This window comes from Rhinichthys klamathensis, unplaced genomic scaffold (genome assembly GCF_029890125.1).
Source record: "Rhinichthys klamathensis goyatoka isolate OS25496 unplaced genomic scaffold, OSU_Roscu_1.1 h1tg000550l_1, whole genome shotgun sequence".
NCBI classification, from domain to species: Eukaryota; Metazoa; Chordata; class Actinopteri; order Cypriniformes; family Leuciscidae; genus Rhinichthys; species Rhinichthys klamathensis.
The window spans coordinates 485,001-508,571 of NW_026607021.1; the positions used below are offsets into that span (position 1 = coordinate 485,001).

General features: G+C 42.9%; 1 protein-coding gene across 1 annotated transcript in view; it reads right to left on the bottom strand.

The window, feature by feature from the left end:
* LOC130073536 (NHL repeat-containing protein 3-like) overlaps window positions 1-23,571 on the bottom strand; it is a 114,405-nt gene that overhangs the window by 83,483 nt on the left and 7,351 nt on the right. The window contains exon 2 of the mRNA XM_056239006.1: window positions 7,155-7,355. Coding sequence (XP_056094981.1) covers window positions 7,155-7,355 — 201 coding nt within the window. The remainder of the gene's footprint in view (window positions 1-7,154; window positions 7,356-23,571) is intronic.

Here is a 23,571-nt window from a genome sequence, read left to right on the forward strand (position 1 = left end):
GGAAGATGACGGCTATGCTGGAGCTGGGTCGGCGAATATGTTTGGTGTGCACACCTTGCCGGTCTCCAGTCATTTAAAGGCAAATTCGGTAAAGCAGGAGCCGTGTGAAGCCGAGGCTGTGGGCGAGAAAGTGAGCCGCCATTACCCGCCGCTGCCGAACGTCATGAGCCGCCATTACCAGCCGCGGCCGAACGCCATGACGTCAGACGCCGGCGCGTCGATCTCGCGTGATGTGAGGGGACAAAAGGTAAACAATAATGGCGGCGCCCATGAATTGAATATGCCGGCTGGAATCAAAACGCCAAAATACGCCGGCAAATCGGATTGGGAGGCTTTTCATGCCCAATTTGAACTATTAGCTCATGCATATGCTTGGTCGGAGGAGCAGAAAGCCCTTCAACTCGCTCTTTGCTTGACAGATGATGCACTTTCGTGTCTGTTGTTGCTTGATACTAGTGAGAGGGCTGATTATGGTGCATTGGTCGGTGCATTGAGACGCCGCTTTGGACAGTGTTTCCGGTCTGAGCTTCTCCGGTCTGAATTACACAGCCGTCAAAGAATTCCGGGAGAACCACTGCGGGTTCTGGCCAACGATATTGAATCCGTAGCAAGGCGAGCATATGCACATATTCCTCCATCAGTGCAGAGCGAGCTGGCCCGTGATCAGTTCATCAGAGCTCTTTCCCCAGTGGAGCTGCGCATACATACACAGCTTGCACTCCCACGTGATTTGGCCGAAGCCTTGGAGTTGGCACTGGAGAGGGAAATGGCGGTTGAGGCAGCAATGCGGGGGTCAGCAACGGACCCCTCCCCCACCATCAGGGCAGCAGGAGGGGGTGACATGGCTTCACCAAAACCTGAGTGGCTGGAGGAGATTACGGAGATGATTCGTGGATTGGCGTTGCCTCCGCCCAGGAGGCAGACACAGCAGACACAGGCCCGCCTTTGCTGGGGGTGTGGTCAGCCGGGACATCTGGTTAAGGAATGCCCTATGCTGGCTAGGAATTCGGGAAACAGGAGGGGGGCGCAGTAGGCGGGACGCTGCAGACCCCCAAGCCCATGTCCCGCTCGTCATTGGAACACGCAGACAGGCCCAGCATGAACAACGGGACTAAAGAACATGGGGTGGTGGTGGTGGGAAGGACAGCCATATCAGATTTTTGCCATATTCCCATTTGCATTGAGGGAGTGGAATGCACGGCCCTAGTAGACACAGGGTCTACAGTTACTGTGGTTCGTCCAGAGGTGGTGCCGGAGGGAACACGGTTAGAAGACACAGCAGTTCAACTCTGCACAGTGACCGGTGAGCTGGCACCGATGATAGGGAGGGGGCTGTTGACACTCACTGTGGGGGGCGTGAATATGCAGCATCTGGTGTGGATAGCTAATGTACAGGACAGCTGTATCTTGGGTTTGGACTTTTTGAGGGACCATGGCTGTCAGTTAGATCTGTCCAAGGCCACATTGAGTTTCGGCAATGGTCAGGTAGTGAGGATGAGGCCACCAGGAGCTTGTCAAACAGATGGGCTGACTATAGGTTCCTGGGCATGTAACCTCAATGATGGAGATGGTTCACACTGCGCAGTGTCACCCAGTGCGTCCCAGCAAGAGCCCCTGTTACTGCACAATTGGCCTGAGTCTGTTTCAAGGGGAGAGGGAGAAATAAGGCAGGCTCTGCGGGAGATAGCACAACGGAGCTCCAATGACCTGGATACGCAGCAACAAGGACAGTTGTGGCAGCTGTTAGTGGAATTCCAGGACTGTTTTTCCTGTGATGACGAGGACCTGGGTCAGACTTCCCTGGTGCAACACGACATCAACACCGGGGATGCAACGCCCATACGTCAGCGGCCCAGACGTATGCCCTTAGGTCGGCAGGAGGCGGCAGAGCAGGCGTTGGTAAAGATGCAGCGTGCGGGTATAATAGAGCCTTCTGAAAGCCCCTGGGCATCCCCGGTGGTCATGGTCCCAAAGAAAGGGGGGGAGTGGCGCTTTTGTGTCGATTACCGGAGGCTCAATGCAGTGACACGGAAAGACTCGTACCCTCTCCCACGCGTGGATGATTGCTTGGATCTGGTGGCTGGCTCTTGCTGGTTTTCATCATTGGACTTGAGGAGTGGGTACTGGCAAGTGCCTCTGAAGCCAGAAGCTCGACCCAAGACGGCTTTTTGCACGGGAAGAGGTCTGTGGCAATTTAAAGTCCTATGTTTTGGTCTTTGCAATGCCCCTGCCACATTTGAGCGCCTAATGGAGAGGGTACTGGAAGGCATTCCGCGGCAGCAGTGTCTGGTGTTTTTGGACGACATACTGGCACATGGGAGCTCATTCCATTCAGCTATCACAGCCCTGAGGGTGGTGCTGGAGAAAATCAGAGCAGCGGGTCTGAAATTACATCACAATAAATGCCGGCTGTTAAGCAGAGAGGTGACCTTCTTGGGGCATCACATTGACAGTAAGGGGATTGGCACAGCGGAAGACAAGGTCAGAACTGTACGGGAGTGGCCTATCCCGGTGAGTCAGAAGGAGTTAAAAAGCTTCTTGGGTCTGGCATCCTATTACAGGAAGTTTGTATGGGGTTTTTCTTGTATTGCTGCCCCCTTATACAAGCTCCTGAAGAAGGATCAGTGCTTTGTCTGGTCAGAGTGCTGTCAAAAGGCTTTTGATACTCTGAAGCAAGCCCTGGTGTGCGCGCCCATTCTGGCACCTCCCGATCCCCAACTGCCCTTCTTTCTTGATACAGATGCAAGTGGGGATGGAATAGGGGCTGTTTTGTCCCAAGTGTGGCAAGACAGAGAAAAAGTGGTAGCATATTTCAGCAAGGTGCTAAACAAAGCTGAAAAGAGGTATTGTGTCACACGACGAGAGCTGTTGGCCACAATCTCTGCCATCAGGCACTTTAAGTACTACTTGTGCGGTCGGCACTTCACCATACGCTCTGACCATGCCTCCTTGCAGTGGTTGATGACTTTCAAGGAACCAGAGGGCCAGGTGGCTCGTTGGATCGAGGAATTGCAGAGTTATGAGTTCACCATTACGCATCGTGCAGGGGAACGGCATGGTAATGCAGACGCCCTGTCGAGACGTCCATGTAGTATGCAGGAATGCAGGTATTGTGAGCGCAGAGAAGCCAGAGAGTGGGAGCTTAGCCAGAAAGTGGATGGTAGCAATGGGCCTGAGCCGGTCTGTCGGGAGCTACAGGAGGTGGATATCACTCAATGGGCAGAGAACCAGACCTACAGCCTGTGATCCTCTGGGTAGAGGCACAGCAACGACCACCATGGGAGGAGGTAGCAGCCCTCTCCTCATTCACCAAGGGATTGTGGGCCAAGTTCAAGTGTCTACGGTTGACAGAGGGGGTCCTCCAGCGAGCATGGGTGGTGCCAGCGACAGGAGAAAAAAATATGGCAAGTCGTGGTGCCTGGGGACATGCAAGAGGCAGTGTTGAAGGCTATGCATGGCTTTGCCGGGTCTGGCCATTTTGGGGTGACGAAAACACTTCGGTGTCTGCGTCAGGCCTTCTACTGGGGACGCCTGAGGCGTGATGTAGAGGACTTCTGCAGGCGTTGCGATCTTTGTACAGCACGCAAAGGGCCGCAGGGGAAGTCTAGGGCCCAACTGCAGCAGTTTCTGGTGGGGGAGCCGATGCAGCGGGTGGGGGTGGATGTCATGGGGCCATTTCCTTGCACCACACAGGGAAATCGCTTTGTCTTGACTGCTATGGATTACTTTACGAAATGGCCTGAGGCCTTCGCACTGCCTAACCAGGAGGCTGAGACTGTTGCCAATGTCTTGGTGGAGGGCATGTTTAGTAGGTTTGGGGTCCCCCAGTGTATCCATAGTGATCAAGGCAGAAACTTTGAGTCCAAGGTATTCTCTTCCATGTGTGATCGTTTGGGAATCAACAAGACCCGCACCACCCCACTCCATCCCCAAAGCGACGGGCTCGTGGAGCGATTCAACAGGACACTAGCTGAACAGTTGTCCATTTTAACATCAACTCATCAGCACGATTGGGACACCCATCTGCCACTGGTCTTAATGGCATGTCGCTCTGCTATTCAGGACTCTACTTCATGCACACCAGCCCTGCTCATGTTGGGTAGGGAGATTAGAACCCCTGCAGAGTTGGCCTTTGGGCGGCCCCCTGATGCCCCTCCTGTTCCAGCTGGACCCGAATATGCTAGACAGCTCCAGGACCGCTTGGACTCTGCCCATGCATATGCCAGGAGGCAGCTGGTGACCGCAGGGGTGCGGCAAAAAAGAGCGTATGACCTGTATGCTCGGGGGTGCAACTTTGGGGGTCGGAGAGCTAGTTTGGGTTTACAACCCAGTTAGGAAGAGAGGAAGGTGCCCTAAGCTGGATAGCCACTGGGTGGGACTATGCCCGATATTGGACAAGCTGGGGGAGGTGGTGTATCGAGTGCAGTTGCCTTCTCGGGGGCGCAAAGTGGTACTGCATCGTGATAGGCTGGCCCCTTACCGGGGCACCGCGACACCAGAGGGTGTCACAGTACTTCCTTCACAAAACAGTGAGACTCAAAGGGGGTCAGAGGGGTTAATTGGACCAGCTGATATGGCCAGTAGTGGTCAGCAGGTGACACTGATGCCCGACATCCCTCAGGGTGATCATTCGCAAGGCTCAGAGGAAGCGGCACCTGGAGTCAAAAATCACATGCTCCTCAGGGGGCGTCCTAGGAGGGAGAGGAGAACCCCAGTCAGATTTAGAGACTTTGTCCTCGGGGTCGAGGACTTCAGTTAGAGGGGGGTAGTGTAACGTGTTCAAAATGCTGTTCTGTTACAAATAAGGATGCATTTAATGTTAATGTTTTACTTTATTCGTTTTATGTGATTCGATTGATTCGTTGTCAAGTTGAATATGGAAAGAGGCTCCACCCCTTGTGAGAGTGATGGGGAAATCTGGGGAGGAGGAGGGGAGAAGAGCGCCTCGCGGGTTCAAGTGCGGTTCTCTTATAAGTCGGGTGTGTATGGCGTGGGCTGTGGCCGACAACAGCCTCTAATAAACACCCTTTGTTATCAAAACCGTCTCGTCCTTGCCTGAGAACGTTACAATATCTTCCTCACATTTAACCAGGATGACAACTCCAGCAGCCAATCAGAGCTCTGGAAGATGGTTAGGCGTATTTGTGACTTCTCTCTAAAGTCCAATGTGTTCAAGGACCAGAAAAACAAATTGTGCTGCATGAATCTACATTTACAGTTTGCTATTCAAACACAACCCTAATGCAGTGATTAGAGATCGTTCCTTCATGAGCATTATAAGCAGGGTTCTAAATTAACTTTTTTGATCACCAGCCAATGTGGATGGTAACTTTCTAAAGTTACCAGCCATTTAGAATTTCCACTAGCCAAATTTTTTCCGGTGAAAATAAGAGAAATTATGAGTGCCACTGAATGCATTTGATAATTTTATTAACATTGTTGGCATGAAAAACACATATAAAGTACAATACAAGACAGAAAGTGCAAACATTTCATTTCAAGTTTGGGATCTATCTATATTAGGGATGTGCACGAATATTCGAATTTTCGCTCTGTAATTATTATTAAAAAAATAAAATACTAATACTCATACTTTTTTTCTTCAAATTTTTTTTGCAGTTATAATTAAATGCACTGGGTGGAGCATTTAACAAGTGGATTGTGTTTTTGATCACATAATGTCGTTGTCTGCCTCGCGAAGTTTGGAATTACTTAGATGAAAATGATAGCCTATTACAAAATGGAATTACGTTTAATCAATTATTAATTATTATTAGTATCATAATATCACCACCACAATGAGAAATCACATGAAATCCAAAGAAACAGCAGTCGACTGAGGAAGCAGCTGTCCATCACTGCATTAACGACTGCAGGTCAGCAGCTGTACCCCGATATCTTCTGGTAGCAAAATGATTTTGACATATGCTTCCTTTAAGTTTCGTTGAGGGAGACAGGTTTAAGAACAGAAAACGCAAAGTGCTGTTACTTCACTTTCCACACACACACACACACACACGCGCGCACGCGTCTCTGCAACGCTTGTGTGTCAGCGCAGCGCGTTTTCTCACTCGAGCATGTGGATATTATTGTTTTTCTCAACATGAACGTGAAACAATATAAACACGATAATCATTATGCTGACTGGAGTATGCTGACTACGTTCTGTACGATAACTGCGCAGTCTGCTTCTTTCTTTTTTCTTCTTTTTTTCCCCGTTTGCGCTGCCTGAGCTTAAATGCTTTTGTTGTTTATATATTTTGTTTACACATATTGTTTAATGTTTTCAACTAAAAGAAAACCTTAAGATATATAGTAAGCTTGTTGTGTATAGGCTATTGCCTAATGTATAAGCTTGTAAGAAATAATGACAAAAACCTTAAACTTAAAAAAAATAACGTAGGCTATCTCTCGTTAAACGACATTTAAATTTAAACCCAGAAGTCTGTCCCAACCACCGCCGCATTTAGTTTAATCTTAACTTTTTACTTTAGCTACTTTACTAGCTCCCTCCTCTTTCAGTCTGCTCCCTGCTCTGGCTCGTTCTTCATCTTCCTTGTGTTTTCTGGTGGACGGACGCGTACGCTCCGTTTGTTTCCATGATCATTTCTCGCGCTGGTTTCACTGCAAACTGCGCGCAGCCAATGGGCGTATGAAACGTCATCACGTAGCATTACGGCACAGTGTTTATGGGAAATGTAGGAAGTACTGCCAGGGGGATAAATGACCGAGAACAGAACCTTATGCATCACCGGCCAAACTGGCTAGTAAGTTTTTATTAACAGCCGGCAAAATGAATTTTAACCCGCATTTGGCGGGTTGGCGGGTGTTAATTTAGAACCCTGATTATAAGTGTTTTATGAGCTGCTTAAATAAAGAAAACCTTCACAGAATCTCCTCAGAAACAGAAACATAATCAGGATATTGACTTAACCTCGTCAGCATTTATACTGTACAATATTGTGTGATAAACGGGATTCTTTGACTTTTATTCAGATCTTATAAAGGCATCATGTTTTTTAACTGGATCTGTGCAACTGAGGATTTTTTTCACGTGAATAGTTTGTTTTAAACAAGTTTATTAAATAACAATATATAACAAACATATACACAAACACACACGCACACACACACACACTCCTCATGATTCTCACCTGGAGAGAGTTTGATCAGCCGGTTGTTCAGGCCGCCGTCTCCGTCCACGATGTAGATTTCTCCGGAGCTGTGGATGAAGATCTCTGCCGGCTGGTCGAACTGCAGCGGACTGAGAGAAGATCCGGCTTTCCCGGGGGAACCCAGAACCGGCAGGAGCTTCCCGTCCGGAGAATACTGCTTCACCGTGTGCCCGAACGGCCCTGCACACAAGAGAGTCCGTCAACTTCACTCACACACACACACACACACACACACACACACACACACACACACACACACACACACACGCGTGCCCGAACGGCCCTGCACACAAGAGAGTCCGTCAACTTCACACACACACACACACACACACACACACACACACACACACACACACACGTGTGCCCGAACGGCCCTGCACACAAGAGAGTCAGCTGCACTTACAGCGCTTTTACTATACGTTTATATTCTAATAAATAGTAATATTAGTAGTGGATGCGCTGCTTTTGAACACTTTTCCTGAGTCATGCAGTGTTAATGTGTGTTTAGCGCATGATAATAGCAGAACTCCTGATCTGAGAGGAATATGCTCTATAAGGCCTTTCTGTTTCCATTAAAAATATAAAGCAATTAAAAATACTATTTGGCCAGTGGAAAAGATTGAGAAAAACTTTCTCTGAAATGTATTTTATAGTATTTTATTTTTTAATATTAATATTTATTGGAAAAAAATATGTATTTTCTCTCTCAGAGAAGCTGCGACAGTGGAGAGCGAGAGAGGAACAGGTCTGGACATGTGTTGTGTGTGTTAGTTTTATTATACACTCACCTAAAGGATTGTTAGGAACACCTGTTCAATTTCTCATTAATGCAATTATCTAATCAACCAATCACATGGCAGTTGCTTCAATGCATTTAGGGGTATGGTCCTGGTCAAGACAATCTCCTGAACTCCAAACTGAATGTCAGAATGGGAAAGAAAGGTGATTTAAGCAATTTTGAGCGTGGCATGGTTGTTGGTGCCAGACGGGCCGGTCTGAGTATTTCACAATCTGCTCAGTTACTGGGATTTTCACGCACAACCATTTCTAGGGTTTACAAAGAATGGTGTGAAAAGGGAAAAACATCCAGTATGCGGCAGTCCTGTGGGCGAAAATGCCTTGTTGATGCTAGAGGTCAGAGGAGAATGGGCCGACTGATTCAAGCTGATAGAAGAGCAACTTTGACTGAAATAACCACTCGTTACAACCGAGGTATGCAGCAAAGCATATGTGAAGCCACAACACGCACAACCTTGAGGCGGATGGGCTACAACAGCAGAAGACCCCACCGGGTACCACTCATCTCCACTACAAATAGGAAAAAGAGGCTACAATTTTTGGTGAGCCTCTACAAAAAGAGGCTCACCAAAATTGGACAGTTGAAGACTGGAAAAATGTTGCCTGGTCTGATGAGTCTCGATTTCTGTTGAGACATTCAGATGGAAGAGTCAGAATTTGGCGTCGAGTCGTCTCTTCACAGGCGTTTAGTCGTCTCTTCACAGGCGTCGAATCGTCTCTTCACAGGCGTTTAGTCGTCTCTTCACAGGCGTTTAGTCGTCTCTTCACAGGCGTTTAGTCGTGTCTTCACAGGCGTTTAGTCGTCTCTTCACAGGCGTTTAGTCGTCTCTTCACAGGCGTTTAGTCGTCTCTTCACAGGCGTTTAGTCGTCTCTTCACAGGCGTTTAGTCGTGTCTTCACAGGCGTCGAATCGTCTCTTCACAGGCGTCTAGTCGTCTCTTCACAGGCGTTTAGTCGTCTCTTCACAGGCGTTTAGTCGTCTCTTCACAGGCGTTTAGTCGTCTCTTCACAGGCGTTTAGTCGTCTCTTCACAGGCGTCGAGTCGTCTCTTCACAGGCGTTTAGTCGTCTCTTCACAGGCGTTTAGTCGTCTCTTCACAGGCGTTTAGTCGTCTCTTCACAGGCGTTTAGTCGTCTCTTCACAGGCGTTTAGTCGTCTCTTCACAGGCGTTTAGTCGTCTCTTCACAGGCGTCGAGTCGTCTCTTCACAGGCGTTTAGTCGTGTCTTCACAGGCGTTTAGTCGTCTCTTCACAGGCGTTTAGTCGTGTCTTCACAGGCGTTTAGTCGTCTCTTCACAGGCGTTTAGTCGTCTCTTCACAGGCGTCGAATCGTCTCTTCACAGGCGTCTAGTCGTCTCTTCACAGGCGTTTAGTCGTCTCTTCACAGGCGTTTAGTCGTCTCTTCACAGGCGTTTAGTCGTCTCTTCACAGGCGTCGAGTCGTCTCTTCACAGGCGTTTAGTCGTGTCTTCACAGGCGTTTAGTCGTCTCTTGACAGGCGTTTAGTCGTGTCTTCACAGGCGTAAATGATTGTGTTTTTGTAGGAGAAGGCGATGGGAAACAGACCCAGTGAGATGATGGACAGAGAGAAGGCCTATATCCCTGAACTCCAGATCAGCTTCATGGAGCACATCGCCATGCCTATATACAAGTCAGTGTCGATGCTTATTCACTTTAACCACTGTTTACAGCCTTCTATAACTAATTCCATTTTGTCTTATAATATTACCAAGCATATATATTGAAAATAGCAGAGGGCCTAATACAGAGCCTTGCTGCACTCCATAATTTACTGACATTATCTTAGATTTTTCCCGACTGTGATTATTTTTCCAGTAATCACAGACGGCAACATAGTAGCTGTGTCCCAATGTGAAGGCTGCGTCCTCCGAAGGCCGCATTTGAAGGCCGATTGCGTCACAGCGGCGCGACGAAGGCTGTCCCAATTCAAAGGCTGCATCTTGGAAGGACGCATTTGAAGGCCGATTGCATCACCGCGGCGCGATGAATAGGGATGGGAATTGATAAGATTTTATCAATATCAATGCCACTAACGATTCTGCTTATCGATCCAATTCTTTAACGATTCTCTTATCGATTCCTGATAGCACTGTGAGGGAAAAAGTAGTCTTTTTCGGGGGAAAAAACAAGTTGTTTTATTTGTTTTAAAGCTTACACTTGACTAAGCAAACTGTACTTTTTATGTAATAAATGGAACCTTATTGTAAAGTGTTACCGATTAGTTATACACCGATTAAACGCCCCGTGAGTTCAGTGTTGGACAGATCAGTTGTTTTAACCATTCATTAAAACGAATCGGTTCAAATGAGTAATTAGTTCGCGAATTGGACGTGTCATTATCGGACGTGTGCTCGTTGTGTGATTATCCCGGCAGTTGGGACATCCCACAAGATGTGTGTCATCACAGAAAACATTTCATCACTGGATCGTTTTTTTCGTTTATTTGAAGTGTGATTATGTCAGCTGAATGTGCGGAACACTTTTCAGAGAAGATAAGGCAACGTATTTTAGCACAATTCACACCCAGCGGCAATTCAGGAAAAACAAATCTCCGAATGCTCCACAAAAAACTTTAGTCTCCCTACCTTACCATCGTGTCGTTTATTTTGATTAATATGTGCGAGGGAGAGAGGAAGACAGCGCTTAGTTTTGAGACAGTAAAGCCTACTTTCGCCTTGCTCCGAAGAGAGAGAGTGCGTGCGCGCGACCGGGGCTCTCTCGCTCTCTCTCTCTCTCTCTCTTTCTGCTCGATCAGTTTAACATGCGCCCTGTCACAAGCGCAGCGGTTCATCTACATTACCAGAGAGAGACAATTTTACTCACTGATCAAATAAGACTTTGCAGGACAAAGATTAGCTTTGGACGCGGTGCTATGGTGCTTGATAAAGGACAAAAGGGACAGAGCAGGAGCATCGATAAGAGGACTCGTTAACGTCGAGGGCATACAATATCGATGGATCGTAAAATTTAGAACCGGTTCTCGAGTGGAACCGGTTTTCGATTCCCATCCCTAGCGATGAAGGCTGTCCCAATTCAATTCCGCATCCTTCGAAGGCCGTATTCGAAGGCCGGTTGCGTCATTGCGGCGTGACGAAGGCTACCCTGATTCAAAAGCGACGCCAAATGCACCCTTCGTTTCCCCGTGAAAGGAAGGATACATAAATGGACACTTAGTGGCCTATCCTACCCTGATCCTACCCCATAATTCATTGCGCGCCGGTGACGACAGCATTTTTGGTGCAGCATTTGGTGTGTAGCCTACAGTTCAAATTCAAATGTTGGTGTTCAACTATGCCTTTTAAAACCGTTCATTTTTCGTTTTTCAATTACGGGTTAAAAAAATTAAAAACGAATGGATGCAAATTTACACAGAGTCACAGACTATTAAACTAAAGATAGTTTAGTGATAGTTTTTTAGATTAAAGTCTTTGATTTTACTAGTATTTTGATTGACTATCAAACCTTTCAACAAATACATTATTTTAAATATTTAATAATATAAGGTAGCCTACTTTTGCGTCCATTTGTTTTTCTTTTTTTTAACCCGTAATTGAAAAACTAAAAATGAAAGGTTGTTGTATTTTTAAAAGCCAAAGTTGAACACCAAAATTTGAACTGTAGGCTACACAAATGCTGCGCAAAAAAAGAAGACTTTTTGCCCCTTTATTAAACATTTAAAATATTCACAAATTACTATGGGACAAATGTCGATTTTACTGGTTTTCTAAGGCCAGATTAGAACCTGGAAATTATATTTTTCCCGCAATGCTGAATGAGAAGAGCCATGTCTCTGGAACCATGATTTATAGGCTAATGATAATAAATGTGTCTGAATAAATAACGAGGCATTTTAATTGTTCGTTTAAAAGTGAACATTTCAAGCTTTAGGCAAGGTATATTTTGTTTCAGTTCATTTATGAGACGCGCTCCAGTTCACGGAGATCATGAAAGCGCGACTGATTGTTTTATTTTATTTTACAAAAGCACAACGTTTTCTTGTTATGTGAGTTTGGACAAATAAAAGTAGTTGCGAATGATGTATTATTCTTTTCTGTATGACCAGAAATTATAGAGTATTTTTTAAGTTGTTTCCACTGTTGATGGGAAAATGCAAGTGTTCGCGGCCGCGCCTCCGTGCCGTGCAGTGCGCGCTCACACTCCCACACACATTTGCGTCAAAATCTTGTGTTTATTTGTGATAATCTTAGCCCTGTATTATGACAGACATTTGACAAATTTCTTTGTTCCTTTTTTGGATAAAACCGCCTTCTAAATATGTAGTCTAAATGTAGGCTAATAATAATAATATTATTATCATTTGCGTTGAGTTCACTGAAGACAGTAATAATCATAAAATAATTTATGAATGTTTTATTTTTATATAACTTCATCTTGTGTTTGTGTTATATTTCTTTTTTATATGTGAAGTCTTTTTTTGCTTATTCTATTATACTGAGCTTTTTCCTCCTAAAAATTTTACTTTAAAGACAAGTGGCCTAAATGTCGTTTAGAAAATTCATGTATTTAACATCCTCAGTCAAATATAAAACATAAAAATGACAATGGTCAATTCTGGCTCCATAGCTGTTTACTCAATTATAGCAAATGAATGATCAGGATGGCAGCTCCGTCTCGCACTGTTGCTTGGCGCCATGGAGCGGTAATCGGGAACACCTGGATGCGCAATTAGGAAATCCTATGAAGGCTACAAGGTGCGTCCTTCGAAGGACGAATAGGCTGCATCTTCTGCATCCTTCGAAGTCCGCGGCCTTCGGAGGATGCAGCCTTCACATTGGGACACAGCTAGTGTCAGACCAGATCCGGCCCAGATCCGGGCCTCATGTGGATTCTACGCGTGCCAGATCTGGGCCGACACTATGTTGCTGTCTGGGATAAAGCCTGTTTTTAGGACCAATCATCCTGTCCTGATATAATTTTTCTCTGTTATTTAATTTTTTTTATTATTATTATAGAATTAGTAACAATAAACCCTTGTGTGTGTGTGTCAGAATTGCGTGATATAAACTCACAATTGCGTGTTACAATGTCAGAATTGCCTGTTATAAAGTCAGAATTGCATTTTATAAAGTCAGAATTGCATTTTATAAAGTCAGAATTGTGTGATGTAAAGTCGCAATTGCGTGTTATAAAAAGTCAGAATTGCGTGATATAAACTTGCAATTGCGAGAAATAAACTCGAAATGGGACTGAAACCACTTCCCAATTCTGACTTTATAACACAATTCTGACTTTATAACACGCAATTGTAAGTATATATCACGCATTTCTGAGATAAAATGTCAGAATCGTGAGATAAAAAGTTGCAATTACCTTTTTTATTTTTCATTCTGTGGCGAGAACAAGCTTCCCTAATATGGGTCTAAATGTTTCATTATGTTATAGTGCAAAAATGTTAATGGCCCTAAAGACGTCTTCATGCAAAACTTCAGTTTTTGTCTTGATTTAAGATGAAATATGTCAGTTCTGGGGAAATTGTAATGATGTTTGACTGTAACATCAGTCATGTGTGTCATGTGACACACACACACACACACACACACACAGGTTCCTAACTGACGACGAAGACTTGACAGAGCAGCCATCAAGTGTAAGACAGTATTCTAGGTTATTACGTGAGGAAAAATTATTGTTTTTGTCCAATTATTAGAATCTCTGTTTTTTCAGAATTTAGTAGTAGGAAATTACTAGTCATCCAATTTTTTATATCAGCTATGCATTCCGTTAATTTTGTGAATTGGTAAGTTTCGTTAGGTTTTGAAGAAATATACAGCTGAGTATCATCAGCATAACAGTGAAAACTAACTCCATGTTCCCTAATGATATCTCCTAATGGTAGCATGTACAGAGTGAACAGCAACGGTCCTAGTACTGAGCCTTGTGGTACGCCATACTGAACTTGTGATCGATAAGACATCTCTTCATTTACTGCTACAAACTGATAACGGTCAGATAAGTGTGATTTAAACCATGCTAATGCAATTCCACTAATGCCAACATAGATTTCTAGTCTATTTAAAAGAATCTTGTGGTCGATAGTGTCAAAAGCAGCACTAAGATCGAGTAACACTAATAGAGAGATACAACCACGATCGGATGATAAGAGCAGATCATGTGTGACTCTGATGAGAGCTGTCTCAGTGCTATGGTACGGTCCAAATCCAGACTGGAAATCCTCACAGATATCATTTCTTTCTAGAAAGGAACACAGTTGTGAGGATACTGCCTTTTCAAGTATCTTTGATAGAAAAGGCAGATTCGAGATCGGCCTGTAATTGACTAATTTTGTATGATCAAGTTGCGTTTTTTTAACAAGCGGTTTTATCATAGCCAGCTTAAAGGTTATTGGTACGTATCCTAGAGACAAAGACGAATTAATGATATTGAGAAGAGGATCTATGACCTCTGGAAGCATCTCTTTCAGTAGCTTAGTCGGTATAGGGTCTAACATACTTGCCCGTGTCCTCGTCTGATTCAGAGATTTCGTCCAGGAGAAATTCATAGTTGAAATTCTTTGCAGCAGACGGACTCTATCTCTGTGTTCAGTCCACCCCAGCTTGAGCCAGTCCGGGCTCCTTGTCCGCGACAGGCAGGTATTCTGCCTCAGCTGCAGAAGCCATGGCAGCCGCCTCCTATTCCTCATTCAGCCTCAGCTGCTCTTCGCTATATTGCGGTTCGTAAAGGTAGCCACGAACATCTGACGAACATTCGAGCATCAGACTTTCGAAATCCTCTTCTTCCATATCATACTGAGTACCTTCCACCATTATCATAACTTCACATCTGCCTCCACACGCCTGTTAGCTTAGCTTCCAAACAAGATGGCAATATCTGCCATCTTGTTTGAAGTCCCACCCACTGACATGTAATAGGTCTGTAGCGTGAGTGGGTCCTACCCCCTGAATAAATGAGAAACAAGTGTTTGTAGTCTCAACCCCTCTACAAAGAAATGGGACTTCCTGCTTAGAATGAAGCAAAATGAAGATTTTTACGTCATTATAAGCAGGAACTGCAAAACTTAAATCCTTATTTCTCCCATCTCAGGGGAAGGAATAATGCACGACCATTCAAAAATATGACTGGGTTTCTAATGATACAAAGCTTAATGCAAATGGGTGAAGTGTCCCCTTTAAACTTCTTAAAATTTTTAAGACTCATGTGTCATAGAAAAAGCCCTAAAACTATGTAATCTTCTGAAGGTTTTTTTTAATGATAATATTATTATTTGTGTATTTAATTTATACGTTTCTTTAGGTTTGTGTTGTTTATTTATTCTGTTTGCTGCTACTTGGACTTCTTAGAATTGTATTAAAGTAACACCAGGTAACTTTTGCTCTCGGGGTGGGGTCCCCCTACAGTTGGGAAACAGTATTGTCCTCTAGACCTCTCCCAGATAGCATGGTAACATTGATTCAATGTTGAGTTTTGATCCAAACCATCATTTTGGTTGACATCAAAATTTCAATGTTTAAAGTGTGTTGGATCAGCATTGAAATTTTGATGAAAGGGAACAGAACACATGGGTGAAGACAGTGACATTGAACTAACAGTGAGTCTTAGTTTATGAGCACAAGATCTTGCAGGCATGTATCTGTGCAAAACACTACTGGGTGTTTCCCAATCAGTGGGGCGTTTCAGTTTATGATAAGTACTTTCAATGGTGTTACCTCATTTGCTCTAATACACCGGGGGTTTGGTTTAGGGGTGGGCCCTCATGATTTTAGCAAGTCTTTTGAAAAATGGTTGAAAAATACTAATTGTTTGAAAATTGGCACTAATTGGTATACGCCCATTTTGGTTTTGCATGTTGGCTTCTCAGTAGTTAATTGATGCTTCCTTATTAGAGAGAATACACAAGGTACAGTATATATGGAAGTCTTGTGTGTGTTTGGCATGCAGGAACTCTCTGAGTTTCAAACAGTGGTGCATATAATGTATTTCTGATTTTGGCATGCTTTTTACTTGCATTTTATTTATTGTTACTAAATCTACTAACATTATTTTTCAAAGTAAGTAAAGTGTTTAAATAAATTGCTCAGATAGCATGGGGACATTGATACAATGTGGTGTTTTCATCCAAAACATAATTTTGACTGAGATTTAATTTCAAAGTTTGATTATGTTGAATCATCATTGATATTTTGATGAAAGGCAAGAGCCAGTGAGTGATGAAAAATTATCTCTAATTCATCTTTAGCCTTGATTAATACAATTCTACAATATTTAGCTGATCTCTAGGAGCCTAATTCTCTGTTACTCCACAATTACTCCAAGGCATTTAGTAGGAGGGGTTAAGGCTGATGAGGATGGATAATTAGAGAAATGAGAAACACACCCTTAATTATGCTGACATTGATCATTGAGTTGTAGTCCACATCATAACTGCTTGTCACAAGATTGTGTTGAATCCCATCTCCTGCTAGCAGAGTTATCAGGTAAACATTCATATTGACATACAGTGAGTCAGTTTTGATCAAATTGAACAGTTGCACCACTTGCAGCAATAATGACTTCACGGTGGTCAAAGAGGCGTAAATTAAAATCAATGATTACGTCCACAGAGTCAGAAATACTACAACAATTCAATAAAGCTAGTGCAGAGGATACTGTGTCAGAAGAAAAACATGTTGAAGCAGTAAAAGATCATGTTGAATTCCCAAAAGTTGTTATTGACTCAGCTGGTTCAGATTGTAATGATTCAGTCACAGATCAGTTCCCTGGTGTGGTGTCTGATGAGGTTCTGTGGCATCCAACCAATATACACAATGTTAATAATGACACAGTCAACTTATCAGACGTTGACTCTGATACTGAATCAGAAGCTCCAACGAGTGACTTTCTTTTAAGGAGTTTGCGATATTGGGCCACAACCTTCTCAGTCTCACTAGCTGCACTCAGTGCACTTTTAAGTATTTAAAAGCAACTGTTTCATCCAGAATTGCCCACAGATGCCAGGACAATTCTTAAGACCCAAACCCATGTATCTACCATAAAGATGGAAGGTGGGGAGTATTATCATTTTGGCTTGGCAAAGGGGATATTGTCGTGTTTGAAAAGATTAATCCTGCCTGAACAATTGAAAATAGTTAAAGTACAGTTCAATTTAGATGGCCTTCCACTATTCAAAAGCTGTACACTTCAGTTCTGGCCAATTCTTGCCATTCTCAATTGTGACTATACTAAACATCCCTTCCTCGTTGGCCTTTACTGTGGTATGAAAAAGCCCAAGTGTATATTTGAGTTCTTAAAGCCATTTATTGATGATTTAGCTGATGTTCTTATGGGTGGTATTGTTTACAATGGTCAAAACATATTGGTAGAAGTAAGCTCTTTTGTGTGTGATGCCCCTGCCAGAGCCTTTGTTAAAAATATAAAATCTCACAATGGCTACTCAGGCTGTGACAAATGACAAACTGTTCAAGTGGGTACGTGGCAAAATAAAATGACATACCCAGAAACTGATGCAAAGTTGAGGACGGATTCTGATTTTAATGATATGATTGATGAAGACCACCACTTGAACCAAAAACTTTCTCCTTTAGCTGGCTTGGTAAAAATGGTTACCATGTTTCCATTAGATTATATGCACTTGTGCTGTCTAGGCATCACTAGGAAACTTTTGAACTTATGGATCAGAGGTAAAGCACATACTACTAGGTTGTCCACTCAGACTGTAGCTGAAATTTCTGAAAAGTTAAAGCTGCTGAGTTCCTACACGCCGGTTGAATTTAGTCGTAAATCAAGAGGGTTATCAGAAATTGACCGCTGGAAAGCGACTGAGCTGCGCTCTTTTATGTTGTACACAGGCCCTGTTGTGCTTCAGAATAGCATTCAAATGCCAATGTATGAGAACTTTATGCTGTTTTCTGTTGCGATGCATTTGCTTTTATCCTCTGGAACCCCAGAGGCGATGATTGATTTTGCTCACGAATTGCTTGTCTCATTTGTATGCCACTTTGGACAACTGTATGGTAAACATCTGGCTGAAGAGTATCGTCTCTTTGGACCTTTGGATAATGTGTCAGCATTTCCTTTTGAGAATTATTTAGGACAAATAAAACGTCTTTTGCGCAAGCCTCACTTACCCTTACAGCAAGTTGTGAAAAGGTTATCTGAGATGCCAAGTCCAGAGTCACCAAAGCCTCACAAGTGCAACTTAAGTCAGGCACATTTTGACGGTCCAGTTCTCCATAGCCTAAGTCTTGGCAAACAGTTCAGAAAAGCTATCACTGAAAAGTACACTCTGTCAATAGTGCAAGGAGATAATTGTGTGCAAATAGTTGGCCACATTGCTATTTTAAGAAATATCATTCAGGTAGATGGAGAAGGGATTTTTGTCCTGTTTCAAAAGTTTCACAATCAAGAGTCATTCTTCTCCTACCCATTTGAGTCAACCAGTATAGGTTGTTATAAAGTTTGGGAGTTGCATGACAATCTTGATATGGCCAGGCTCCAAGATATTAAGCTGAAATATTTCCTCTGTCCTGACAAGAATGTTTTCATTGCCATGCCACTCATCCATATGACATAATTAATTGTTGGTAGGTTAAAACATGATTTTACTGTTGTAAGAAAAGCTTGTACTTAACATAATTAGTTCCTGATTTTCCATCTCCAAGGGAAAGTTTACATTACGTATCTTGTATCTTAGGGGAGTTATTTTGTTTAAAAAAATGAAGCAGTGGTGCATCGTTCAATTTCAAAATGGTGGCACAGAAATTGTGCCGCACAGCTGGCTGATTGAAAATAAGCTTCTTTGGCCACCATATCCACCCAAAGACACAGCCAAGATACGGGCTGCGGTGAAAAAATATGAGCTGCCTTCTGAGGAATGGTTGTCCTATGAACCTGTTAGACACCTTGCAAGTCTGGGTAAGTGTATAAATTATTGAGTTGGAATTTGAATTATTGTGGACTTTGTTATTACACTCACAACATATAACTTGCAGCCACATATGAAGAAGCTGAGAAGTGTTTGAAAAGATATCTACAGGAGAACTGCGACACAAGTGACATTCAGTCTGAAGTAGAAACTGAGAAGTTTGAAAAAAGAAAATCCAGGTAACACAATTAATGAATGGCAAGGGGAAAGAATAATCATAACATGAAATTCCTAGATGTATCTGAAGTTTTATTTCTATATTAGACCCAATCCCATTTACAACACAACATCTGATACAGAAGAGGAAGTTAAAAAAAGAAAGCTCTGCCCAGCTCCTAGAATTCAATATCCAGGTATAACAGTGATGTTATGTTACCAAGACTGAGTGGCAAAGTATATGGAATTGTTCCATTTAGGTGGACGTCCCAAAATGTAATTTTGCTAATGTGTAAAATCTGTTTCACTGCAGTCTCCAATAAAATGCAGGCTCCTGTTCAATCAGCTTCCAGAGTCCAGACCTTTGTCCAGCCCTCCATTCAAATTCTGCATAACCATCCCTCTGAGCCCTCTCACCAGATGTGCAGCAGTTCTCCATACTTGACTGAGTACTCACCAGCCCAGCCTGCCATGTACCCCTGCCAGGAACCATCTTCCAAGGATCATGAGGGTATCAATTCCAGAAGTGCTTTGGCCGTTTTGCAATGAGACCAATATTTGCTTTGATTTTTAATGTCCAGCTTCCTAATTTCAGGCAGTTTACACCAATATACAATACTTTTACTTTATCCTAAAATATAATTTGGTTGCTAATGTGTGAGTCTGTTTACTAGCAATAGTTTTTGTTGTTGCAGATGCAAGGGATTCTGCAAGACAGTTAATGAAAGGCAAGTGCAGAGAAGTTTTCCTATTTTCCTTATACAGTATACATGTTAAATATGTTTTGACCAGTAATGTCTTTTATTCTCCACAAGATGTTGCTTTACAAAAGTTGATCGGAACTGTAACTGAACTTGTAAAAGAAGTCAAGGAACTGCGTGAGGAATGTCAGGAATTCTTCAGACAGTCCGTGTCCTCAAAGAAACCACTGCAACCGTTGCCTGTCTCAGTCCCTCTGCACAATAGTGATGAACTTGAGAGTGCAGAGGAGATATTAGCATCCAGTGAAGCAAGGACAATAATGGTTTGTGAGATTTTTAATCTATGAAGACCATTTTGTTGTTAACCCCTTTTTTTAATTTATTTTTTACATGTTCTCTGTGCTTGGTGTACACATTTTGTATGGCAGGTAAAACACTTCAGCGTAATTGGAGGAACCTCATTGGAAGTTAGGGTCCGTCGCATGCTTTCTTGTGCACTGACCAATGAGCTGGCATCATCTCTAAATTGGGCTGGGAAGATGGTTAAAAAGCAGTCAAGGCAAAAGAGGGCATTCAAGGATACATTCTTGAATATGTGTATATTTGGTGAGTTATAACTATCAATGATTTTAATTGTTGTTCTGCCTTTTGTGTTCCCAAAAATTTACCTTACTTCATCCAATATTTCCCTGTTCCAGTTCCTCCATTAATGTACTCAATTGCATACATTTCATATCCTGTTGTTTTTCTTTTGTTAGATGCTATGACTTTGCAGATGGGTGTGGGAAAAGTTTCCCAGTATGAATATACTCAGGCAGTCCAGAAATGGCTCCGATATGCACCGTACCGTGTGGGTGGAACTGCACTTCAAACAAGTGCAACTGTTCCGTCGGTGCCTCCAGATACAAATTAATTTGTTTTTTTGTTCATTGTTTTTTTTTTTTTTTTTTATTGGTTTACTTTTGAGTCTGTATGATGTTTTTTTCCCCTTGACATGGAATTGAGTGCTTTGAGTTGAATGAATTAAAAGGACAAAGTCTGGAAAATAAAGAAGGATGTGATTAAAAGTGTGTTTTAAATTTTTTTATTAATATGGTTGAATATTGATTCAATGTTATGAGCATGTTTTTTGTCTTTAATATTAATGTTTCAACAAATGTGGGTGCAAAAGTGACGTTGAAACAACATCACTTTGTAATGTTGAAGCCATATTAACACCATTGATTTGTAATTGAAATCTCAACATTATTTCAACATTAACTGAAGGTGCAAAAGTGATGTTGAAACAACATCCCTTTGTAATGTTGAATCAATACTATTACCATTGATTTTTGATTGAAATCACAACATTATTTCAACATTAACTGAGGGTACAAGAGTGATGTTGAAACAACATCACTTTGTAATGTTGAATCAATACTATTACCATTGATTTTTGATTGAAATCACAACATTATTTCAACATTAACTGAGGGTGCAAAAGTGATGTTGAAACAACATCACTTTGTAATGTTGAATCAATACTATAACCGTTGATTTTTGGTTGAAATCCCAACATTATTTCAACATTAACTGAGGGTGCAAGAGTGATGCTAAAGCAACATTACCTTCTAACGTCATTTCAATGTAATCAGCATTGACGCATCAACACTGACTCAACATTGAATCAATGTAACCATGCTATCTGGGCTACTACTGTCGTAAACTCTGTTATCCTACATGCACGTGCATTTGTTGACATCCACGATAGCCCTGAACACTGTAGGAGGAGGTCACATGCAGGTGTTCTGCTTGCGTCGCGTCTGAAATGTCTTCATCCCAGGTACAGTGGCATATATTTCAGCATGTCATATGAATATAATTTCATGGGTTTTATTTTTTTTCTAACGACAAATCATCGCGATGATCACGTTTACAAGCAAGTGTCATTATAGTAGCCAAGTCTATTGGTTACCGTTTTACTGAATCTATATGATACTTCAATGCAATGTTTGAGTGGTAGATAATAACCATATATCGTCAATATTATAATATCAAGCTACCATAAATGAATCTGCAAATTTTACAAATCGATTTGCATTATACACTCACCGGCCACTTTATTAGGTACCCCATGCTAGTAACGGGTTGGACCCCCTTTTGCCTTCAGAACTGCCTCAATTCTTCGTGGCATAGATTCAACAAGGTGCTGGAAGCATTCCTCAGGGAGTTTGGTCCATATTGACATGATGGCATCACACAGTTGCCGCAGATTTGTCGGCTGCACATCCATGATGCGAATCTCCCGTTCCACCACATCCCAAAGATGCTCTATTGGGTTGAGATCTGGTGACTGTGGAGGCCATTTTAGTACAGTGAACTCATTGTCATGTTCAAGAAACCAATTTGAAATGATTAGAGCTTTGTGACATGGTGGAAGTAGCCATCAGAGGATGGGTACATGGTGGCCATAAAGGGATGGACATGGTCAGAAACAATGCTCAGGTAGGCCGTGGCATTTAAACGATGCCCAATTGGCACTAAGGGGCCTAAAGTGTGCCAGGAAAACATCCCCCACACCATTACACCACCACCACCAGCCTGCACAGTGGTAACAAGGCATGATGGTTCCATGTTCTCATTCTGTTTACGCCAAATTCTGACTCTAACATCTGAATGTCTCAACAGAAATCGAGACTCATCAGACCAGGCAACATTTTTCCAGTCTTCAACTGTTCAATTTTGGTGAGCTCTTGCAAATTGTAGCCTCTTTTTCCTATTTGTAGTGGAGATGAGTGGTACCCGGTGGAGTCTTCTGCTGTTGTAGCCCATCCGCCTCAAGGTTGTGCGTGTTGTGGCTTCACAAATGCTTTGCTGCATACCTCGGTTGTAACGAGTGGTTATTTCAGTCACTGTTGCCCTTCTATCAGCTCGAACCAGTCTGGCCATTCTCCTCTGACCTCTGGCATCAACAAGGCATTTCCGCCCACAGAACTGCCGCTCACTGGATGTTTTTTCTTTTTCGGACCATTCTCTGTAAACCCTAGAGATGGTTGTGCGTGAAAATCCCAGTAGATTAGCAGTTTCTGAAATACTCAGACCAGCCCTTCTGGCACCAACAATCATGCCACGTTCAAAGTCACTCAAATCAACTTTCTTCCCCATACTGATGCTCGGTTTGAACTGCAGGAGATTGTCTTGACCATGTCTACATGCCTAAATGCACTGAGTTGCCGCCATGTGATTGGCTGCTTAGAAATTAAGTGTTAACGAGCAGTTGGACAGGTGTACCTAATAAAGTGGCCGGTGAGTGTAGCTTGAGGCAAGACAAATAAACAAATATCACAGACATGTTAGGTATCCTAAAATATGATTTTGTACATCTTATATATTTACTTGCAAGAATGTAGCCCCTACCAAACTTGTGCACGCCGTTTAGACACAGGCTTTGATTTGATTTTTTTTTTTTTTTTTGCCAAGTCCGCATCGGTCGGGCACCCCTCCTCCTCCTTCAGCTCACGCCAGCGAGAAAATGCTGGCCCAATGTTGATCCTCGTTCTGCCTTTAACGCGATCACTTTCTCTTTTTCTCTTTTTGCTTTGCTCCGATAAAACCTTTGCTTTCTTGTTTTTCTGTGCTGCTTCGGCCATGACTATAACATTTGGCTCGCACGTCCGATTTTAAGGAAGTGGGGGTGGTGGTGGAAGTGACGTATATGCCGTAAAGCAGTCGAATTTTGTAGTTCTCTTTGTTCGCCGGTTACTACCCGAAACCCGAAGTTTAAAAGTACGATTAAAAACGCTACAGACCCCGTCAGGCTATGGCAGACGTGTCATTCAACCT